Raw genomic sequence first — 24,498 nt, forward strand, 5'->3', positions numbered from 1 at the left:
TGTTACTGCTTTCTGCTGGTGTGGTGCAGTAAAATGACAGGCAAGGAGACGTTAATTAATTTCGTATCTTAGTTTTATGCCGGTTTTGTTGTTACACATGACGCAGACACGACAGCACTCTGAATATTTTGAGAGTACAAAATGTTCAAGTCCGTGTCAAGTCCGAGTACAAATTCACCCGAGTGCGTGACAAGTTTGAGTACCCCAACTCTAGCAATCAGCCTTCAAAGGATGCAGCCTCTGTATTACGAAGCAGCTAATTTTTCAAGTCTTTCACAGACAAAGTTATTTCTCTAAAGCGCGAATTTTCTGATGTCTTCTGATTGACCAACATCCACGTAATTTTTTTTGGAGAAGTTAAGAAAATCATGAAAAAGCAAATTATCTGGCTTCCTACAAGCATGTTAGTTTGCATAGCAATTTTATTTTATTTTATATATATATTGTTGAAATAAATGTTATATTAAAATTTTTACACAATGCACTTTTTAATTTATTTTTCATCCATAATTAATTTTTTTGAGCCAGTGAAAATAAAAACTGGATTATTTTTGGGCATTATTTCATTATAGTGCAAAGTATCAAGCATATTTTGGAGAAGAATAATGAACTGAATTTCAGATTTCAAGAATAAACAAGAACTGCAAGCAGTTGTACGGGGCCAAGCCCAGAAGCCACCGCAAGGACAGCAAATACCTCAAACAACAAGCACAGCAGCACACAGCAAGTACAGCAAGCACAGCAGCACTGCAAGCATAGCAGCACAGTAAGCACAGCAGCACAGCAAGTACAGCAGCACAGCAAGCACAGCAGCACTGCAAGCACAGCAAGTATAGCAGCATAGCGTGCATTGCCAGCATCTGCCCTTATTTTAAAGGGGGGGTGAAATGCTGTTTCATGCATACTGATCTTTTTGCACTGTTAAAGACTTGGATTCCCATGCTAAACATGGACACAGTTCCAAAAGCTAAGGTGGACGTTTGATGGGAGTATTTCTTTGCCAAAATTAGTACTTCCTGTTAGTCATAAGTTTCGGAAAGTTTTTTTCGATCATGGGTCCGCTTGACGTCAACAGGGCGGAATTTCCTTGTATGGGCCGTAAGGACAATTCTACCGGAAGAGCGCGCGCGCGCGAGAGAGAGAGAGAGAGAGCGCGAGAGAGAGAGAGAGAGAGCGCGAGAGAGAGAGAGCGAGAGAGAGGCTATGCCCATCAAAGCGCTGGCTCGTACAGATGGAATTTGCTTTCCCGGAGTTGCGCAAATATTTATGTCTGTTCCCTGCATTTCGGTGCCGATTGTTTTATAAACAAGGCCCAGTTCGACGACGGATTTTCAGATCGCCTAATACTGAAGGATGGAGCGGTCCCAGCGATAAAGGTCCCAACGTTGGAACCGCAGGTTTGACTGCTTCAAATGTCTGTTTTTGCCTATGCCCATCAAGTAGCCCAAACATGATCACGTATTGATCTACACAAACCACGCGTAAACACACACACACACATACATACACACACACACACACACACACACACACACACACACACACACACACACACACACACACACACACACATTGTAACACTCGCGCTTGATATGGTGTTCTAAATAACACAAGCCGCTAAACAGATTATATAGTTAGTGTAACTTATACCACATAGTCGACGTCCTGCTCTAGTCGTTTTTGCTGCTGCTCCTGTTCAACTTCAACCTCTGGGTCTGATTCCGGATCATAGATGTATGGCTGTATCTGATTAAAAGCCATTTTTTATGTTGAATAAAGTTTTTCCCCGCTTTTAGGGATGACGCAGCTTTCAGACGCACTCAACTCAGTAACAGCGGCGCGCGCTCGACATTCTTTAGCTCCGCCCACACGATACGCCCCCAGCCGCACGGCTTTTTTCGGAAAGACTCGGAACAGCGCATCTTTCTTTTATAATTATAATAAACATAAAGACTTTTCGGAGATATGCAGGATGCAATGCTACTCTATAGGTACTCAAGATTGACATGAGACTGACTGAAACTGAGTGTTTCCCCACCCCTTTAAGATTTGGTCATTTTCTCATGTTCCGTTTATAGCAGCAGCAACAGCAGTGCAGAGCCAGAGGAAAAGAAACAGAAGACATTGAAATTACAACATTACACACAATTTTATAAAGCTGCCCAACACGAGGCTCGAACTCACAATCTCTGGGTCAAGTGCCTGCAGATTATCTTGTTGCGCCACTGGGCAGACAAGCAACCAAACAACTGCCAAAGTTCCATAGTTAAAGTAAGAATGAACTAAAAATGAAGAATTTTTACATAAATGCCCTGCATGTTGTATTTATAAAGTTCTATTTAGATCAATCTCAGAATCATTTAATGTCTGGATCATAAGCATATTTTACAATTAACCAATTGGCATGCTAAGGTAACTAACATAAAGACACAAACACAGGCAGGGTCAACTTCAGAGATTAATTTCTCAGGAACGGTAGCAAATATCAAAAATCTGTTCAGTCATTTCTGTGCGGCTCGGTCCAAAGATCATCTGAGCAGATTTTGGACAAAATTGGGAAAAATTTAAAGGAAGAGCAGCGAAAAAACTGTTTTTCATTTGTTTCAATATGGCGGACAGTCACATGTTTGGAAAATGTCAAATGAGATATCGTCGGAATTGGCATAAGCCAGGGAACAAAATGACACAAATGACATAAAATGTGGACAATGTTTTCAAAAGTTATAAACGTTTTTTGCAAAAAATATTATTTCTCTGGAACACTAGGTGGCGCTGTTTTGAAACTTCTCAGGTACGTTCAGGACATACTGTTGATCGTGTATACCAAATTTTGTGCAGATATGTCAAATATTTTAAAAGATATCGCAATTTATGTCAAAATTCAAAATGGTGATCAGATGGTTCATCCGATCCTTACATATTCGGTATCCACGGATTCGGCGTGATACGGATTCTGACAAAGCGTTCAGAAGTTATGAGCAGAAATAGGCATTTTCCATATCTCACGACCTGTAGGTGGCGCTGTTCCCAACTTTGGCATGGATCCCCAGATCATGGGTCCAATGAAGCGTACCAATTTTTGTTTGTTTCGATTGATCAAAGTTTGGCCGAGATACAGCCTCAGAACCAATTTTGGGTCGACCTCGTTAAGTTCGCGACATCATAACTTTTTTTTTACCAGAAAAAAAAAAAAAATGTCCAGTCATTTCTGTTCAAATCGGTCCAAAGATTCTGTCTGTCAAGTTTTGTAAGAATTGGACAAATTTTGAAAAAAGGAGTAGCAAAAAAACAGAATACTGTACTTTTCAAAATGGCTGCTACTGTAATGGGCGGAGTTTTGATGTAAAATGCTGAATGCGATCAGCATGATGAGAGGAATCAGGTGTACTAAGTTTCATTTTTCTACCTAAAAGGGTTCAAAAGTTATTACGGTTTCAATGTTGAATTTTTTAACTGGTGGTGGCGCTATGGAGTTGATTGTAGAGACTCCAAATTTGGTCCATTTACTATTGATGAAAATCTCTACAATGTTGCCAAATTTCATCATTTTCTGACTTATGGTTCATAGGCTGCCATAGACACCCATTGGAGAGGAAGAGTAATTATAATAAAGTAAGCCAACAGATGCCATAGGGGCTACAGCCCTTTCAGGGCTTGGCCCCTAATAAGCATAACACAATATATACTAACAGATATAACTACTCTACTGATAAAAGACTCATTCAATTGTATATTATAAAGTAATTATTATAAAGTCTAAATATAGAGCTAAAAGACATCAATGCAATGATTCATAATGGTAAATGTCATTTTATTACTTAATTTCTGCACAACCTTTTTTTTTGCACACCCCAAAAAAAATTCTGCTGGACTAAATTTGGAATTTTAGCTTTTAGCTAATCCATAACATTATGCTTCAGATTATCACCCAACATTTTGTTTTTTTGTTTTTTGTACGACATTTACAATGAATGGATGAATAATTTTCTGATTTTTGTAATTGTGTTGCATGCAATGCACAGAAATATTAATTTTGAAGCTATATTCATGGAAAAAGAAAAAGAGTGTGTTGTATGTATGTATGTATATATATATATATATATATATATATATATATATATATAGAGAGAGAGAGAGAGATAGAGAGAGAGATAAACAGAGAGAGAGAGAGAGAGAGAGAGAGAGAGAGAAACAGAGAGAGAGTGAGAGAGAAAGGTCACAAAAGGACACTCCAAATTTGCATGTGACCTCATAGAATATTGCTACAGGCTCTATACAGTAGAAAACAGGTCATTGATGTTCAACAGTCAGCCATTGTGCATTATGATGTTTTCCCATTTTATTACACTTTAATTTTGTAGCGCCATTAACTCAACCAAATGATAAACAGAGATTCAGTTATTTATAAAACAAGCAAAGCCAGCGTTTGATGTATGGGGACTTCTTGGTATGATGCATAGATATTACTCAAATATTTTCAGAATAACAGTAGAAAGGAGAACTTTTAGTACAAATTAGTTTTTGTAATAATATTTTAAATATATCCTACATTTGATCATAACTAGTTTCCTTCGTATGATCATTAATAATAAATGTTCAAAATAAAAAGTAAGGGGCAAGGCAAAGACCACATCTGATAAATGTGCAAGTCTGCTGTCTGACATCTGAAACAAACATCAAACATTTAACTGTTTCGGGAATGCATGTTCCAAAAACAGTTGCAACTGAAACACTATCAACATCTCTGAGAAAAGCAATTTTATGATTTATGAAATGCCCATTAAACAAATTTCCCTAGTTCGGAAAAGAAAGAAAAAGAAAAAGAGATTCATTTAAAGGTAATATGTATGTGACAAAGTGTCTAAGGTCCCTTGTTCATAAATATCAAATGAACAGTTGCAGGGAAAATGCATACACTGTATAAATAAAGCATACAATGAAACAGAAGTTATATACACAACCTCACCTGATCAGTTAAGGCCCAAGTGCAGAGGGTATGCAGTCATTCCCAATATCCCATAGTCTACTATGCTCCATAAAAAAGTTATATTTATGCCAAATGCAAAACAAGCATCCTGACACTTAGGCCATTTAATTATGTCTGCACTCACATATGGAAAGAGGAAAGATAGGCAACTATTAAAAAAAAAAACTAATTAGCTTTCCTTCTTATTTTCATTTTGTAGAACAATCTTTAATACATATGTACATAACTCCTGAATCCTGCCAGAGGCATCTTGTGATCAAAGTCCAACATTTACAGTACACTGTAAAGTGCACTGGGGTGAGATGTTCATAAAAAAGAGGTTCAGAGATTACTCTCTGTTTCTGCCAGAGCTGGACTGATGTTCAAAGCATCCCAAAGCCCTCACTCCCCTCACTGATAGCCAGCTTCAGCAACTTGTGGAGCTCCTCGTATGAGTCATACGTTGGTAGGCACAGCTGGTTAAAACTGAACAGGAGAGGAGTAGTTAAACATGCAATCCTAATTTAAAACAGATAATTTTTTTCCCCTATAGATACTTCTGAAAAAACTATAGTCATATGGCAAGAAATATATAATTATATTTAACAATACTACTAAATACTGTTATAAAACTGAACAGTCCTACATAGTCCCGCATTAGTTTAGCTCCAACCCTGATCAAATTTATCTGCCTGTAATTTTCCAGTAATCCTAAAGACCTTGATTAATTTGTTCAGGCGTGTTTGATTAGGGTTGGAGTTAAACTCTGCAGGATATTGTGTCTCCAGTGCTGGATTGGAAGAAACTTGTTCTATCTAGGGGTAGCATCAAAGGCTGTGTTAAAGGGTTAGTTCACCCAAAAATGAAAATTCTGTCATTAATTACTCACCCTCATGTCGTTCGACACCCTTAAGACCTCCGTTCATCTTCAGAACACAAATGAAGATATTTTTGTTGAAAGCTGATGGCTGAGAAAGGCTTCAGATAGGCCTCCATTGGCATTCAGTACATTTACACTCCCAAGACCCATAAAAGGCACTTAAAACGTTGTTACAAAGTCCATCTCACCACAGTGACTCTACAATAATTTTACGATGCGACGACAATAGTTTTTGTGCGCAAAAAAAAATCGAAATAACGACTTTATTCAACCTCTTCTTGTCTTCTGTGTGTGCCTCCACGACGCATGCGCGAGAATATGACGTAGCGCCGGGGTTCGGGTATCCATGAAATGCACACTTTAACCCCATTTTGAGAACTACGCCGAGACCTAAAGCACGATCAATGTAGAATTCAACAGCTTAGATACGCGCGTCTTCCTCTGCTTGTAAACAAATCGCTTCTGGGTCATGTGTCCGAACCCCGGATCTGCGTAATATTCTCGCGCATGCGTCGTGGAGGCACACACGGAAGACAAGAACAAGTTGGATAAAGGTGTTATTTTGATTTTTTTTTGTGCACAAAAACTATTGTCGTCGCATCGTAAAATTATTGTAGAGTCACTGTGGTGAGATGGACTTTGTAACGACGTTTTAAGTGCCTTTTATGGGTCTTGGGAGTGTAAATGTACTGAATGTCAATGGAGGCCTATCTCAGCCATCAGCTTTCAACAAAAATATCTTCATTTGTGTTCCGAAGATGAACGGAGGTCTTACGGGTGTCGAACAACATGAGGGTGAGTAATTAATGACATAATTTTTTTGTCATCAAACATTTTTGGGTGAACTAACCCTTTAATCGAAAACTTTCCATCATTTACTGAATTTTTTAGCAGTGACAGAAAAATCTGCAGGCCATCCGTCATTTTGACAGATTACATACATTAACACATAAATTAAATTATGAGGAACAGAATTTTTATATGAATATGTGATATCAGGGTTTCTGCAGGTTTCACCAAGTGAAATTTAAGACTTTTAAGACCATTATGAATAAAATTTAAGACCTAGCCTATATCACGCAATAAAAGCCTATATCACGCAATAAAAACCCCCGCAGAAATCACAAAATTACTTGCATATATATATATATATACACGGTTCAATACATACCTCGGTTTTTAACCACGGTTTTCGGTTCGGTTCGGTTCTGATGGCTTGTCACATCAGTTTTTTGTTATTCTAATCTTAGGCGACAGGAACAGCAAGAAAAAAATACAATTTTTTATTGCAATACTGTTTCTTTATTTTACTTAAAAGAATTGAAAAACCTTACTTCAACTTAAAACTTTACTTTAAAAAAAAACCTTTGTACACATTCTAGTGTACTGTAAAATATAAAATAAATATATATAAAGATTTACACTGGCAGGTCAGAGCAGTACAGCAGCATTTAAGTATGAAATTGAATGAATAAATGTAAAAATAAAACACTACATAGACTTCACAATAAAATATACATTGATTCTTATTAAAGCTACTGTATTAGTTTTTCAGTCAAGAGCAATGAGTGATTTTCTCTTTGTCTTTTGTTGTTGTATTAACATTAAAGGGATAGTTCATTCTGTCATCGAGAAATGAATACAGGTTTGGAACAATATTAGAGTGAGTAAATAATGACATAATTTTAGAGGTGGACTGTCCCTTTAAGGACAGCGTGTTCACTACTGCACTGCTGTCACTAAGAGACACACGTGATTTAACTTTCACTTTAGACATAATCGACTGTGTTTATGTTAACCTTGTGTGTATTTGACAGTATTAGCGCAGTAAGACGACTACTTAGTTCAGTAATCACGTGTTTGACAGGCGTTTAGTGTGCGCGATTGGAAAAGCGCATGTTAAAACCGCGCACGCGAATGAGCAGGCAAGGCTTTAAAACGCATGCAAATAATGAACTTTCTTAATTGCGAATATCTATAGTGTTCCGTGAGTATAACTCTACCACTAACGTGTGATGTGAATGTATGTCGCGTTGTTCAGTATTTGGATGGACGCAAATGATAGAATTTGTAGAAAAATAATTAATTCAATGCAAAACCGTAAAAAAAAAGCAATTCACTAGCGCGTATTGAACCGCGAATGCCGTACCGAACGGTTCAATATTATATTGAGAATTGTGGCATCCCTAATATATATATATATATATATATATATATATATATATATATATATATATATATATATATATATATATATATATATATATATATATATATATATATATATATATATATATATATATATATATATATATATAATATAAATATAAATATAAATATGTATGTATGTATGTATATGTATGTATGTATATGTATGTATATATGTATATATATATATATATATATATATATATATATATATGTATATATATATATATATATATATATATATGTATATATAAATATAAATATAAATATGTATGTATGTATGTATGTATATGTATGTATATATGTATATATATATATATATATATATATATATATATATATATATGTATATATATATATATATATATATGTATATGTATATATATATATATATATGTATATATATATATATATATATATATATGTATATATATATATATATATATATATATATATATGTATATATATATATATATATATATATATATATATATATATATATATATATATATATATATATGTATATATATATATATATATATATATATATATATATATATATATGTATATATATATATATATATATATATATATGTATATATATATATATATATATATATATATATATATATATGTATATATATATATATATGTATATATATATATATATATATATATGTATATATATATATATATATATATATATATGTATATATATATATATATATATATATATATATATATATATATATATATATATATATATATATATATATATATATATATATACATATATACATATATACATAGGGGTGTAACGGTTTGCGTATTCGTACCGAACGGTTCACGGGGTGAGTTCCAAATGGAATCAGTATTCCCTATTTGATCATCCCTATGTGAGCAGGACACACGTGTGCCGTGCCGTATGTAGCAGTTTGGAATGCACTTGGCAAAGGGAGCGGAGTAATTTCCTCATTATCTTCAGCTGGGATTTTCCTGTGACAACGCAGCGCCAGCATAAATAAATATATAATTCATATTTTTAAGAGTTATATTACTTTTTATATACAGCAGCCTATTACAAAGCATATTTTTATAAACTCTTTATAAACTCTTTAAAATATTTTTCTTTGCAACAGTTAGGCTAAAAAAAAGAAAAGAATTATGCAGATTAGTGATGCACCGAAATGAAAATTCTGGACCGAAACCGAAAATTTAGTGTGCACTTGGCCAAAAACCGAAACTGAAGCCGAAAATGTTTGAAAATCCCAGCTGAAGATAATGAGGAAATTACGCCGCTCCCTTTGCCAAGTGCATCCCAAACTGCTACATACGGCACGGCACACGCGTGTCCTGCTCACATAGGGATGATCAAATAGGGAATACTGATTCCATTTGGAACTCACCCCGTGAACCGTTCGGTATGAATACGCGAACCGTTACACCCCTAATATATATGTATGTATGCATGTATAGATATATGTATGTATGTATATATGTGTGTGTGTGTGTGTGTGTGTGTGTGTGTGTGTGTGTGTGTGTGTGTGTGTGTATTAGGCACGTTGATTTTCTGATCATATTTTTTTTCCAGGCACATTTGACCAATTCCAAACCACAGTAATCCTAATAACTACTATTGATTTAGTATTTAATAATGTATAAGTGATATATAATTGTTCATGAAGGCTGGAAATGAAAATCACCTTATATTCAGGTGTGCAGAATTATTAGGCATGTTTTCTTTTACAGATAAATTGAGCCAAAAAAGAGATTTAACTCAGACTGAAAAGTCAAAAAGTATTAAATGCCCATGACAAGGATGCAATACTAATGCAATACTAGACATTGCAGTTAAGGCATGACCATTGGACAGTGAAATGCTTATTGGGTCAGCAGGATCTGACAAAAACAGGTGGTGAAGAAAAGACACCTGTTAACTGCAAAAGAATTAAGAATTAAGGTGAAGAATTAAGGGTGAAACCATCAGGAACCCTTTAGTCTCCAGCGCCACCATTTTCCAGAGCTGCAACCTACCTGGAGTCTCCAGAAGTGCAAGGTGTCAGGATCTCAGAGACTTCAGTTAGGTAAAGAATCCTAAAAAATGACCCCCACTAAATAAGAATCACAAGCTGAAGTGTTGTAAAATACACGAAGAAGGTTTTTTTATAGGCTTTATGGACAGATAGGTTGAGAGTGACTCTTGAAGGACCAGCACCACATCCTCTAGTACCACTGTTTGAAGAATTCATCTTCCAGAATCTGGCAGTACGTTTTGGGAGTTCATTTTTAGTCCATCTCTGCAAAACGGACTTCAGGATGGACTAAAATGAACTCCCAAAACGTACTGCCAGATTCTGGAAGATGAATTCTTCAAACAGTGGTGCTAGAGGATGTGGTGCTGGTCCTTCAAGAGTCACTCTCAACCTATCTGTCCATAAAGCCTATAAAAAAACCTTCTTCATGTATTTTACAACACTTCAGCTTGTGATTCTTATCTAGTGGGGGTCATTTTTTAGGATTCTTTACCTAACTGAAGTCTCTGAGATCCTGACACCTTGCACTTCTGGAGACTCCAGGTAGGTTGCAGCTTTGGAAAATGGTGGCGCTGGAGACTAAAGGGTTCCTGATGGTTTCACCCTTAATTCTTCACCTTAATTCTTAATTCTTTTGCGGTTAATAGGTGTTTTTTCTCCGCCACATGTTTTTGTCTGACCCTGCTGACCCAACGAGCATTTCACTGTCCAATGGTCATGCCTTAACTGCAATGTCTAGTATTGCATTAGTATTGCATCCTTCTCATGGGCATTTAATACTTTTTGACTTTTCAGTCTGAGTTAAATCTCTTTTTTGGCTCAATTTATCTGTAAAAGAAAACATGCCTAATAATTCTGCACACCTGAATATAAGGTGATTTTCATTTCCAGCCTTCATGAACAATTATATATCACTTATACATTGTTAAATACTAAATCAATAGTAGTTATTAGGATTACTGTGGTTTGGAATTGGTCAAATGTGCCTGGAAAAAAAATATAATCAGAAAATCAACGTGCCTAATAATTCTGCACTCCCTGTATATATGTATGTATATATATATATATGTATGTAAATTTTGATTAGAATATTTTAGACCTTTTAGACCCTGCGGAAACCCTGGATATCGGTGCATATGTTTAGCAAAATGTTCCTCTCTAGAGTCTATCCATGTCATATTTAATTCTGGGAATTGGAGGATTTTCAGGATTTTGGTCCTTTTGTGGAAGTGAGGGAATGTTTGGTGCGTTCTCACCAGGTGTGTGCGGTGGGCAGCGTGCTGTGTGTTGGAGCTGCTATGATCTGGAAGGAGGGGCAGAGTGTGTTGAAGCCGCCAGGTGGGAGCTGCGAGGATCCAGTGGTGAACTGCAACAAGCGCGCCAGTTCTTCCTGTGTGAAGGATGACACTACTGCCCAGAACCACTTCATTACCTATAAAAGAACAGGAGAATCAGGATAAATTCACACTTTCATCTCCTGCTGTGATCTCTTAGCATATTAATGTGAACTCAAACACATTCCCAATATCAAACCATTATATACACAATATACAACATAGATAGGCATCAAACATTATCGGATAACATACTAATGTAAATACAGTGCTGTTCATATGTTTGACACCATGTTTTTCTGTATTTTAGCATATTTTGAGTCTTCAAGCACAACCTATAATGCATAAAAATTACCAGTCATAAAAACAAAAAAACGTCATGCATTAAATACATCAAATATATAACACCCAATGTCCTTTTGTGAAAAGTGATTGCCCCCTAAGAGCCAATATGTAGCTACACAATGGGCGTCACTAGGCCCTTTTTAGGGGGGCTTCAGCCCCCCCTAAACTTCTGCCCAGCACCCCTAAAAAACGTGATTAACCTTTATAACATACGAAACTTGCGGGAAGCTTCGGCTTCGTCCCGTCTTTTAATCAGCGTATTCTTCAATCCGCGGCGGCGCCAAGCAGAGCGCACGTCAGAAGCAGAGGTGTGTGCGTTGATCTGAGCCTCATTGGTCTGTCATCGCTCGTCAATGTCAAAATATTTGAGAAAACCAATCCAATCAGAGTAGGCGGGCTGATACAAGATGGCGCCGCAGATGGCTGCCTCGGTATGGAGCTCTTCAGCTATTGTGTTGTTTTTGTTTGTTCTGCGTTTAGTCATTCTTTTCCGATCAGTTTCACCAAAGATGAACTACATTAGGTGGACATTAGGAAACACACACCAGACAACATTTCTACAGTTTTTGACTATTCGGACGTTTTATTTGATTTTCTCGTCGGAGCCGCAGCTGTGTGTTTAAAATGCGCGGCCAGACGCAAACGTGTGAAGCGAGCTGGCGCACTGTTTAAACTCCGCGCGAGGTCTCCGCACTGCACTCCCTAATATTCATCTTGTGAATCTCCAATCCCTTCCTAACAAAACGGATAAACTTCTTCTCCTCACCCACGTTAACACGGATTTTTCAAACTCTGCTGCACTGTGCTTCACTGAAACCTGGCTGAGTGAAGCCATACCGGACAACGCACTATATCTGCCGGGTTTCCAGCTGTTCCGAGCGGATCGCATCGCGGAACTAACAGGGAAAACGAGAGGTGGTGGATTGTGTTTCTACATTAACGAAAGTTGGTGTTCAGATGTAACAACGCTGAAGATGATGTGCTCTCCTAATCTAGAGGCACACTTCATTAACTGTAAACCTTTCTACTCGCCGCTGGAGTTTTCCTCGTTCATTCTCGTGAATTTTTACATTCCTCCAGACGCGTGACAGCTGGCTGAACAAATAGCTGAAACTGAACAAAGGTATCCAGACTCTCTTTTAATCATTCTTGGGGAATTTAACAGAGCAAATCTCTCCCGTGAACTGCCGAAATACAGACAGCACGTTACATGTCCCACCAGAGACAGTAATATACTCGACCACTGTTACAAAACAATAAAGAATGCATATCACTCCGTCCCACGGGCAGCTTTGGGGCTCTCTGATCAGTGTGTGGTTCATCTTATACAGATCTACAGGCAGAAACTGAAATCAGCTAAACCTGTAATGAGGACTGTAAAAAGATGGACTAATGAAGCAGAGCTGGACTTACAAGCCTGCTTCGATTACACTGATTGGACTGTTTTTGAAGCTGCTACCACTGATCTGGATGAGCTCACAGATACTGTAACATCATACATCAGTTTTTATGAGGATACATGCATTCCTACCAGGAAATTTTTATCATTCACTAATGATAAACCATGGTTTACTGAGAAACTCAAACAGCTCCGTCATGCCAAAGAGGATGCTTACAAAAGTGGGGATAAAGTCTTGTAAAACCAGGCCAGAAACAGACTGATAAAGGAGATCAGAGTTACTAAAAGAAGCTACTCTGAAAAGCTGAGAAACCAGTTTTCAGCCAACGACCCTGCCTCAGTCTGGACATGCCTGAGGAACATCACCAACTACAAGTCACCATCCCCCCGTTCTGTAGAGAACCCCCCCCCCCCCACCACCACCATCAAACCGGAGCTTAAGGTCTGTGTGGAGGACGTAACCAGAGTCTTCAAAAAACAGAAGACTAGGAAAGCTTCAGGCCCAGACGGCATCTCATCTGCCTGTTTGAAAGCCTGCGCTGACCAACTGGCCCCAGTCTTCACGCAGATCTTCAACAGATCATTGGAGCAGTGTGAAGTTCCCTGTTGCTTCAAACGCTCCACTATCATTCCCATCCCCAAAAAACCCAAAATCACTGGACTTAATGACTACAGACCTGTCGCTCTCACATCTGTGGTCATGAAGTCGTTTGAAAGACTGGTTATGGCCCACCTGAAGGACATCACTGGACCCTTGCTGGATCCTCTTCAATTTGCCTACAGAGCAAACAGGTCTGTGGATGATGCAGTCAACATGGGACTGCATTATATCATGCAGCATCTCGACAGACCTGGGACTTATGCAAGGATCTTATTTGTGGACTTCAGTTCGGCCTTCAATACCATCATGCCTGATCTTCTCTCAGCTAAACTGACCCAGCTCTCCATGCCATTCTCAATCTGTCAGTGGATCTCCAGCTTCCTGACAGACCGACAACAGCTCGTGAGACTGGGGAAACTCACATCCAGGACTCTCACTATCAGCACTGGCGCCCCCCAGGGGTGTGTTCTCTCCCCACTGCTCTTCTCCCAGTACACCAATGACTGCACTTCTAAAGACCCCTCGTTGAAGCTCCTGAAATTTGCAGACGACACCACTGTCATCGGCCTCATCCAAAACGGTAACGAGTCTGCTTACAGACTGGTGGTTGAACAGCTGGCTGTCTGGTGCAGTTATAACAACCTTGGTTCAACCTCCCACAGGAGCTGCTGATTCAGTTCTACTCGGCTGTCATTGAGTCTGTTTTATGCACTTCCATCACATACGTTTTACTATCTTCACTGACGAAAATGGAAAAACTTAATCAGTCATATCTGCCCACTGACATGGTTTTCAAGTTATTGTTATCTAATTTTTTGGCGTTCAGAACATCTTAAAATGCACATATGTAGATCATGGAAATCCAAATTTTCTCGGGGGAGCAAGCCCCCCAACCCCCCTAACTACCTCACATTTGGGATCTCAGTGATTATAAACCTGCTTGCATTGTATGATTAAGGGATGTACAATATGGTCATGCAGAATAAGGCATTCATATTTGCTTTATAAGTAATAATAAACAGCCAATATCCTAATATGCATACTAATAAGCTACTAGTTAATAGTGAGAATTGGACCCTAAACTAAAGTGTTACCATTTTTTCCCCCCATACCCTCACTGGGGGCTGAGCCCCCCTAAAATGAAAATCCTAGAATCGCCCCTGAGCTACACTTCCATTAGCTTTAATAACATTTCGGTTCCTAATGTAACCTCAGTTCTCTGAGATAACAGGAACGTGCATTGTGTCGGTTTTTGCTGACACTATGATGGAAACTCTGTTTCTCCGAATACTGAAGCCTAATTGGATCACGTCTGTGCACCTGCACAGACAAATGGCATTTCAACCCACACAAAACTGGTAGGAACGAAGTTGGATGAAAGTTCGTCAGAATTTTTCGACTGGGCATCGACATACGTGCGTGAGTGCAGTAGCACGGCCAGCTATGCAATACTCGCTCCCTTTCGATACGTTCCCTTTTGATATGGTTCACTCGTATTGCGTCAGTTTTTGCTGACGCTATTGGGAATGCAATCCAATAGTGCTGTGCTACGTGCACCGAATGGAGACGAGACGGAATGTCCTGCAAGCACAGCCTGAGGGCACTTGGAACCAGGGCCCTATTTAGGCTTCTAATCAGGGGAAAAAATATAGAGGCGAAGCCATAATTCACACCACATAGCATGCTCGGGCCCTCAAGGCCGGAGCTCTGTAAGACATGGTATCCTAATCCGATAGGACCCTTCAGGGGCCAGGGACTAGCTATTAAACAGACTAAATCTGTGCTTGAAGAGCAGCCAGCCGCTGCTCAGATGTCACCAATAGACACCCCACTTGACCACACCCAGGAAGAAGGCCATGCCCCTGGTGGAGCGGGCCTTCACTCCAATAGGACAATGCAAGCCCAAAGCCAGTGCTATTGTGTCTATCATCCAATATGTAGACCCTGCTTTGTGACAGTTAGCCTCTTAGAGCGGCTTCCGAATCACACAACCAGCTGCTTTGATTGTCAGAACTGGCTAGAGCAGTCGATATATACTCTGAGGACCTGGACCGGGCAGAGATGATGTAGTGACTACTCATTCTCAGAAGCAGGAAGAGCAGAGAGCATTATGACATGAGCTCTGAACTGCATGGAGAGTACCTTGGGTACGTAGTCTCACCTTGGTTTTTACTGTCATTGGGTTCAAACTTACGACAAGATGTGTTCACTGAGTGCGCCTGCAGGTTGCAGACTGGCTTGACTGATGATATTTTGAGCGTAGATGTGGTGCATCCGCCATCCAGAAGCTCATGCAGAAATGACAGTATTGGCGTAATGTCACAACTTAGGGGGTCTACGTTCTGGAAGGACCACCGGTTGGAAAAGTCAGACCACTTAAAGGCTTATATGCACCTTGTAGAGGGCGCCCTCGCCTCAGAGATAGTCAAGTCAAGTCAACTTTATTTATATAGGTCAAGTCAACCCACCCTCTGCTAAGCCCTGGAGGAAACCTTCTCCTGCCGCTGCGGGAAAACCCCTGAGCTCTACCCCCACCAAACCCAAACGCAAGCAGCCAACCTGATGTTAGGCCAATGGGGGCTCAGGGTCTACATTCTCAAGCGAAAAGCTCTTTGGACTCTCTTCCTGCCCCAGAACCCCTGTTCTCCAGAAGGGTCTCTTCTGGAGGGTGCCCAGCCCATGTGTTTAGTGGACGATGTGTGTTCCCCCCCGTTCAGGGGGGCTGTTGTGAGGAAAAGTGCAAAAGCAGTGTCACCACACCGCACACACTGTGTTCCCCTCACCCTGTTAATAAAGGCTTCGGCCCCAGTGTTTTCCAGGAAACAAAACACACAAAACACACATTAAATCAAACAAATCAAATTAATTTGTTACAGAGAGATACCCTCTCTCTACAGGGAAAGCTCTTTCCTCTGCAAAGAGTGGACACCTCTCTGAACCCACGCATGCCGTCCCTAGTTTCCCCACTAGAGGAATTTGCATCACAATTGCTAACAGTATAACAGTGCTCCGTAACAGCGCTCGCGCACCTGCGCCACAGCTCTGCGCCACTGGAAGAGCGTGGACTTTTATGCACAGGGAGCCCCTCTGGGGACAGTTATGTTGCGGAAAGTTGTGACCACGGATGCATCCTTAACAGGCTGGGGGGCCACCCAAGAGGGCAGAACTGTGAACGGTTTGTGGCCGAGCAAACTACGTTCAGAGCTCATAAATTATTTAGAGCTTCTGACCATTTGGAAGGCTCCGAATCATTTTCTGCCTCATCTGCGGAACATCATGTGTTTGTACGCTGCGACAATACCACGGCAGTGGCTTATATCAACTGTCAAGGCGGCGTGCACTCCTCGAAGCTTCATGCCCTGCTTACAAGCTTTTGGTATGCAGCAGGCGATTTTTCCTGTTGTTACGTGCGACTCATGTTCCAGGGATTCTGAACAGAGGCGCAGATCTTCTATCAAGGGGGAATAAAGTCACACTTTTGAGCGCCGCTTACCGTGCTCCATGGCTGCAACAGAACAAACAGGCACGGCAAGAACTTCCGAAAAACCAAAACTTGCGCGTTTGGAACCGATGATCGGAATCAAAATTTTTTTTTCTAAACGATTCCAATGGCATCGTTATTTTTTAAACGGTTCCAAGTTGGAACCGTTTCTCGATGCCCAACCCGGGATCTCACTTCATATCAGTGTGATATTTTGTGTTTCCTCCAAGACCTTATGGATAAGGGCAGGTCTTTTTCCATTATTAAGGTCTATCTGGCAGCTATCTCTGCTTGTCATGTGCGTTTTGAGGGCTCAACGGTTGGGCAGCATCCTCTAACCCGCAGATTTATGAAGGGTGCCTGTCGCGCGTTGCCAGTCATTAGGAGAACGGTCCCTGAATGGGACCTCTCCATGGTGCTGGAAGCTCTGTCTCAATTCCCTTTTGAGCCTCTGGGGAATATTTCCCTAAAGTTGCTGTCCTTCAAGACAGCCTTGCACTTGGCCTTGGTGTCAGCCAAACGTGTCAGTGAGTTACATGCACTCTCAGTTCACCCCTCGTGCATTAAATTCTCTCTGGGTGGAGATAAGGTTTTCCTAGCCTAATCTAGCCTTCATGCCGAAATGTTTCCCTGTGTTCACATTGAAGGTGTTGGAGCTGTCTGCTTTTCACCCTCCGCCCTTTTCCTCGGCGGAGGATCAAAGGTTGAATGCCCTGTGTCCAGTCCGTGCGTTACAGAAGTATTTGGCTAGGACCAGTGCATTCCGGAAGAGTGACCAATAGGGTTGGGCATCGTTTTGATTTGAACGATTCTCATTCCGATTCTTACTTTCAATTTCGGTTCTTTTCGATTCTCGATTCCGATTCTTTTAGGGGTGGAGTCAAAACATGTCACTGACTCATTTCACAGAGGAAAATTTTAGGAGTTTCACACCGAGTCTCCACCGGTTTAACAATAGCATTAGCAGCAGTCATATTAGGACTGCTACTAGCATGGGCAATTTGTGTAAAGCTAAATTTATCTATGAGAAAAAAACACAAAAAAAACCTTACATTGTTGTTCACCACAATTAGTATTTTGGTTTGTTATTACACTACAATCACTTACCTGATTGTGACGAGGTAACGTTAAAAGGATAACGTTAGTTCACCCTGAAATGAAAATAAAGCCATCTTTTACTCACCCTGCTGTTGTTCAAATGCGCACGTTCCTGTGTGTGCGCACTCCAAGCCGTCAGTAGCCTCACGCAATATTGTCATGACAACTGGTACACAACATTCACTTAAGGAGTTTATATTATTAGTATTATTTCTTATCATATACGTTATAGAAAAGACGAGAGTCGCGTTTATTTCTATTGAGCCTGATTTCTCAAAATGGTGTGTGTGTGTGTGTGCTTATCCTGGGTGCCATGACAACAGTGCGAGTTATAGTAGGCATGAGCGCCGGCGCCTGCTGACGGCTCGGAGTGCGCACACACAGGAGCGCTCTCAGAGTAACGGCCGAGCTCAGTGTTTTGACTGAATAATACGGGTTCTTTCTCGCAAAACCTTATAGTATACCTCTGAACGCTTTCCATATATGGCGCGCGTCTCCCTTTATCATTGCGTGATACATTTGTATATTTTTTGTAATGTTTTAGCCTGGTCGCTATTCACTGCCATAATAGGCGTGCAGGACTATTTTTTTTTTATTTCTGCTTTTGAGGTCCGAAAAAGATAGAAGGACATAGGGCACAGGGACAACCGCAGGGTGAGTAAAAGAAGGCTTTATTTTCATTTCAGGTTGAACAATCCCTTTAATAACGTTGGTTAGCGCAGGGTTGCCCGAGGAGGACGAGACAGTGGACCTGCGCAGCATGTCAAACATGCTCCACTCGTTAATTTGTATACCACATATTTGTACATATTTGTAATGCATCCTCCCGTGCAAGAAATAAGTTTGTCACATGTGTTGCACTGTGCCGACCCAGGCTTTTTTTAAAAGTGAAATAAAGCCACACTTTTGAGCGCCGCTTACCGTTCTCCATGGCTGCAACAGAACAAACAGGCACGGCAAGCACTTCCGAAAAAACAAAACTTGTGCGTTTGGAACCAATGATCGGAATCGAACATTTTTTTTCGAAACGATTCCAATGGCATCGTTATTTTTTAAACAGTTCCAAGTTGGAACCGGTTCTCGATGCCCAACCCTAGTGACCAACTCTTTGTTTCATGGGCTCCTCCCCACAAAGGGGATCCCCTGTCTAAGCAACGCCTTTCACATTGGCTTGTGGACACTATAGTTTTGGCTTACGAATCAAAGGGAGTGCAACCCCCAGGGGACATCAGAGCTCATTCCACGAGGGGCTTAGCCGCCTCTTGGGCTCTGTTCAGGGGAGTATCACTGCAGGATATCTGCTCTGCTGCCAGTTGGGCTTCTCCCCATATGTTTGTGCGTTACTATAGGCTGGATGTCACCAGAACCTCGGTAGCACATTCGGTTTTGGGGGTGGGGTCTTTATAACCCTGTCTTCTTTTGTCTTCTTTAACCCTGCGCGCTTGGATGCAGTTGGACGCTTCTGCAGAGGTCAGGTACGGATGCCCTTCCCATAGGTGGATCTCTCCACTCGATGTTTCAGAGAACCGGGGTTACGACAGTAACCTATTGTTTTTGCAGAACAGAATCACCATGCTGTTCTCGGCTCTTAACCAAATCCTTTTCACACCCATCAGCAGTCCTGTCGAGTATCAACTGCTTCGTCATTATTATTAGGTAAACTGACATAACATCGAGGCTTGTGACCCAAGTAGAGTTGCAATTAACGATTATTTTGATAGATTTTATTTTTATCTAGATTAGATTTTTTTATTTTTAAGAAAAACTGTCTAAACGTAAATTTTTAGTGTATGCAGACAACATTCATTCATCTGAACAACATAGTTACTGGTCTCATATAAATAACTGTTACATGTAGCATTTTAAACCTACATTTAGTGTCCAATCAAATGCATGTTTTTGTCTGAATTATTGCGCTCCCATTCTACTGGACTTCATGTGATTGATGCACTTAAGACACGTAAAACTATGGGCCAGATTTACTAAACAGGGCAAATTAGCGAAAAAAAGAACACAGACAGAGAGCCAGATAAATTCCATAATGACCAACGCAATCTACCAGGAGCAGCGCAAATAAGCATCTAGTTTAAGACTTGCTTTTTGGGGGGGGAGGTAAATAATGTGGCAAATACCAGTAAACAGGCACAAACCTTACGAGCGCAAACCTTAGTTAATCACCTTGCATGATTCATTTAAATACTCTCCTATAAATTTTGCATCTGAAAGGGAAACTCCAACAAATGCAAATGCAATAAAGTCAGCTGCAAAAATAACTGTCCATGCCTTTTCAGCACTAGTTTTTCACTCCGTGTCTTAAGTAAAACCTGACAGTAGTTTTTTAACAGCAAAAGACGCTGGGCGCTGGCACAAGCTGTACAACTACAATTTTAAACAGATTTCTTTTATTTAAAAATAACTCTTTTTTTTAGAGAAATAAAAATAGTAGTGATATAGCGATCATGGTTTTTCATTTTGTTGTTTATTACCTCTGTGACAGGCCAAACTGGTCTTAAAGGATTAGTTCACCCCCAAAATGAAAATTTCCTGATAATTTACTCACCCCAATGCTATCCAAGATGTTCATGTCTTTCTTTCTTCAGTTGAAAAGAAATTAAGTTTTTTGGAGAAAATGTTCCAGGGTCTTTCATCATATAATAATGCTTTTCAATTGCAACCAAAATGCTGAAGGTCCAAATCAATGCAGTTTCAATGCGCTTCGATGGGCTCCATATGCTCTGCGTGATCCCAGATGAGGCATAGGGTCTTATCTAGCGAAACGATCGGTCATTTTCAAAACATTTTTTTAAATGAATATACTTTTTAACCTAAATTGTTCATCTTGTGCAGCTCTGCGAGGTGCTAAGGATGACGTAATCACGTCAGAACGGTCACGCTAGACATAGGCAGAAGTACCGCCCCTGTGTTTACAAAGCGATTGTGTGAAGACTAATACAAACGGCCTTTACCAAAAACACTTAAAAATTAGGGATATATCGTTGTTTTACCTTTTTTTTGCTAAAGGATGCTTGTATTCGTCTTCACACGAGCGCTTTGTCATCCTTAGCACCTCGCAGAGCTGCACAAGATGAACAATTTAGGTTAAAAGTATATTCATTTAAAATTGAAAATGGCCGATCGTTTTGCTAGATAAGACCCTTTTCCTCATCTGGGATCATGCAGAGCCTCTGGAGCCCATCAAAGCGCTTTGAAACTACATTGATTTGGACCTTCAGCTTTTTGGTTGCAATTGAAAAGCATTATATGATGAAAGACCCCAAAAAAAGTAATTTCTTTTTGACTGAAGAAAGAAAGACATCTTGGATGGCATTGGGGTGAGTAAATTATCAGGAAATTTTCATTTTGGGGTGAACTAATCCTTTAAACAAAATACAGCTCTGGAAAAAAAAAATTAAGAGACCACTTAACATTGAGAAATCAATTTTAAATGGTCTCTTAATTTTTTCCAGAGCTGTATATCTGTAGCCATTTGAAATTAGAGGCACCACTTTTAATTATGATCCAAACAAAGATGTAGCATGAACAATTGTTTTTGAATTTAAATTAGATTTAATTATAGGATTTAAAGTAAAAAACAGAATGGTCTGACTTTATATTTGTGAAATTATGCTACATAAGACACACTTGCACAAAACAAAAACAGCAGACGGCTGACAAAAATTACACTTTGGAAAAAAAACTGCAATGTAGTTTGTGTGCAAGTCCAGAACAGAGATCAGCCAAAACAAAACTAAAAACCGATTGTAGATTGTGTGTTTGGCGCAAAAAACACCTAGTTCAGTTTTATGGCCGGTTAACCGGTGAATCTCTAGAAAACAGTAACACAATAATTATTTGCACTTGCACAAATGCTCCCAAATATATTTTGTGGTCGCACAGAATACATTTCTGGAGCATATGCGACCAAAATGGTCGCAATTTCGAGCCTTGGCATCCCTTCCACGCACATTTGAAAAAGCACAAACAGGATATTGTTGCCCTTGAAACATCCAAATCAAAGTGCATACAAAAGCCATGAACTGACCATGCATGGAATTTACTACTTGCTTTTGCAGTAAGGAGAGCAAGCTATAAATGAAAACATACTCACATGGCAAAGCTGATTTCTCAGCCAAGTAAAGCTTAATGGCAGAAAACAATCCTGTATTTGTCCAAAAGTTCTGGCATTAAATACAATATATCTGGCACAGAACATAAAAAGGGAGCAATATGTCTGTGCACACACTGCTCAAACACTTCCTACCTCTCATGGGTCAGGCCCTGAGCTGATCTGAATGAAAAGGAAAAGTCTTCCCTCGTGTTGATGAGAGGAGATCCTTGCACCACAGTGAAGGCCAGGGCTAATTGTATAGTAGCTAGATTGTCTCCAAATACAATTTCAATGGCAACTTCGGGGCAATCACTATGACTGAGTAACCAAACCCTTTTTAGGGTTGGCTCAATCAGACTGAGGAGAGGAAACAAAACACAGCGTGTCTGGCCAAGGGTGTGCCATAACATCCATACCCATAGGTGTATTCCCCCTCACCAGACAGAGAAGAACAGAGGACAATCATTACTTTGTGCAATATGAAGAGATCTATGGTGGTCCGACCATATCTTCCCCACAACCTGACTCGCTACCTAGGGGTGGTCTCTACTCTCTGTACAGAGGATTTCATCTGGGCAACAAATTTGTGTGCATTCACAATGGCCTTTGCACCACACAATTAAATTGCAGTCCCCTTTATTATTAATGTATATCACAGTGGTTGTATTGTGTGATCTGACCATGTTTCAATGACAAAATGTCAATGACTATCCTTCACACACCACACTTCAGTCTTTGAGCGAGCCACCTCAAGCACAACCTGAACAAAATTTATCTCCCTTTTTTAAAAATAGAGAGACAGCTGAGAATCGATCTGATGTGTTCCTCAAAAGCTAAGCATGATACAGATTAATACAGTTCAATCGGAAAGCCAGGTTTATTATTTTCTGAGAACGTATTCTATGTGAGAAACCAACACACTTATGGTCCTAATGTTGTGGATTTAATGTTGTGGATAATCTGTGTATATAACCCATGTTAGCTGCATACCTTGAAAAACTAATAAAATACATTCTTTTTTTAAATAAATTAAATCACTCACCTTTTCTCTGAAGTGCCATGACCCTCCAACAATAACAGCATGAGCTTTAAAGTCCTGTACGTTAATATCTCCTGTACCACACATCAACAACTGAGAACAGGACAGATAAGAGTCAAACGTTTAACTTTTTACACATCGACTGTCTGTAAAAAAAAAAAACCTGTTTATGGTTCAAATTAGAGATGCACCGATACAAAATTTCTTAGAAGATACCACTAGCAAATTATTCCGAATTATATCGGCCGATACCGCTACTTAGATTTTTTTTCAGAAAAAAAACGTTCTCCCGCATAAATGCTGCAATCTATACAGCACCCTCTCATTTGGTACACAATAATATTGGTTTAAATTACCAACAAGTGTATTATATTAAACTGCTATTTATTTTCAGATATAATAGCAAATTACACCCAAATAAAAAACTTAAAAGGTAGGGTAGGTAAGAATGATCTAAAACACTTTTGTCCAAATTTGTTTAAACTTTCTTTATATGTCAATACATAATTCAAATGTAAGTACTCTGAAAAAGAGAGTATAAAAATCGAGTGACTCTAGACTTTTTAATCTGCAATAAACGCCGCTCATTATTTTCGTCCGGGACGAAACAAGTGATTGGCTTGGGCGACTGTCACTCTCTCTCGCTACCATGGCTACCACCCCTTTTGCTACAGGATCTGCCCACATGTGCGGCGTGCACCCGTTTGATTTGAGGAGTTCAAGAGGCTATTTTTCTGCTGGACAGGTAATCTTTCATTTTGATTATACATTTTTTTGGTTTATGTTTTCATGAAGCATGTATCACTAGCACACGTAGCTGCCTAATATAGCTAACATAACATTACTTAGCATAAAGTTTAAATGTTATACACTTAGCGAACCATCAGCAGAGTTGATAAATACTCAATATGCTTAGCTCAAGTTGATCGCTGTCGTGTTGAATTTCGCAAAATGTAACTTTAGATAACAAAATGCATGTGTAAAAGCTAGTACACCGCATCCAGGA

The 24,498-nt window shown here is 39.5% G+C and overlaps 1 protein-coding gene across 4 annotated transcripts in view; it reads right to left on the reverse strand.

Annotated features, from left to right (window-relative positions):
• Window positions 1–4,310: 4,310 nt before the first annotated feature.
• Window positions 4,311–24,498, reverse strand: part of arel1 (apoptosis resistant E3 ubiquitin protein ligase 1) — a 116,638-nt gene continuing 96,450 nt past the window's right edge. For 3 of the 4 annotated variants that reach the window (XM_079833385.1, XM_079833383.1, XM_079833384.1), the window contains 3 exons: window positions 23,496–23,585; window positions 11,344–11,519; window positions 4,311–5,452 (listed from right to left, as the gene is read on the reverse strand). In XM_079833385.1, the coding sequence (XP_079689511.1) occupies window positions 5,350–5,452; window positions 11,344–11,519; window positions 23,496–23,585 (369 nt within the window). In that variant the 3' untranslated portion in view covers window positions 4,311–5,349. Of the gene's footprint in view, window positions 5,453–7,017; window positions 7,092–11,343; window positions 11,520–23,495; window positions 23,586–24,498 lie in introns of those variants that run through there. The other variant, XM_079833386.1, reaches the window with a different exon arrangement.

This window comes from Gobio gobio (assembly GCF_949357685.1).
Source record: "Gobio gobio genome assembly, chromosome: 13".
Lineage (NCBI taxonomy): Eukaryota > Metazoa > Chordata > Actinopteri > Cypriniformes > Gobionidae > Gobio > Gobio gobio.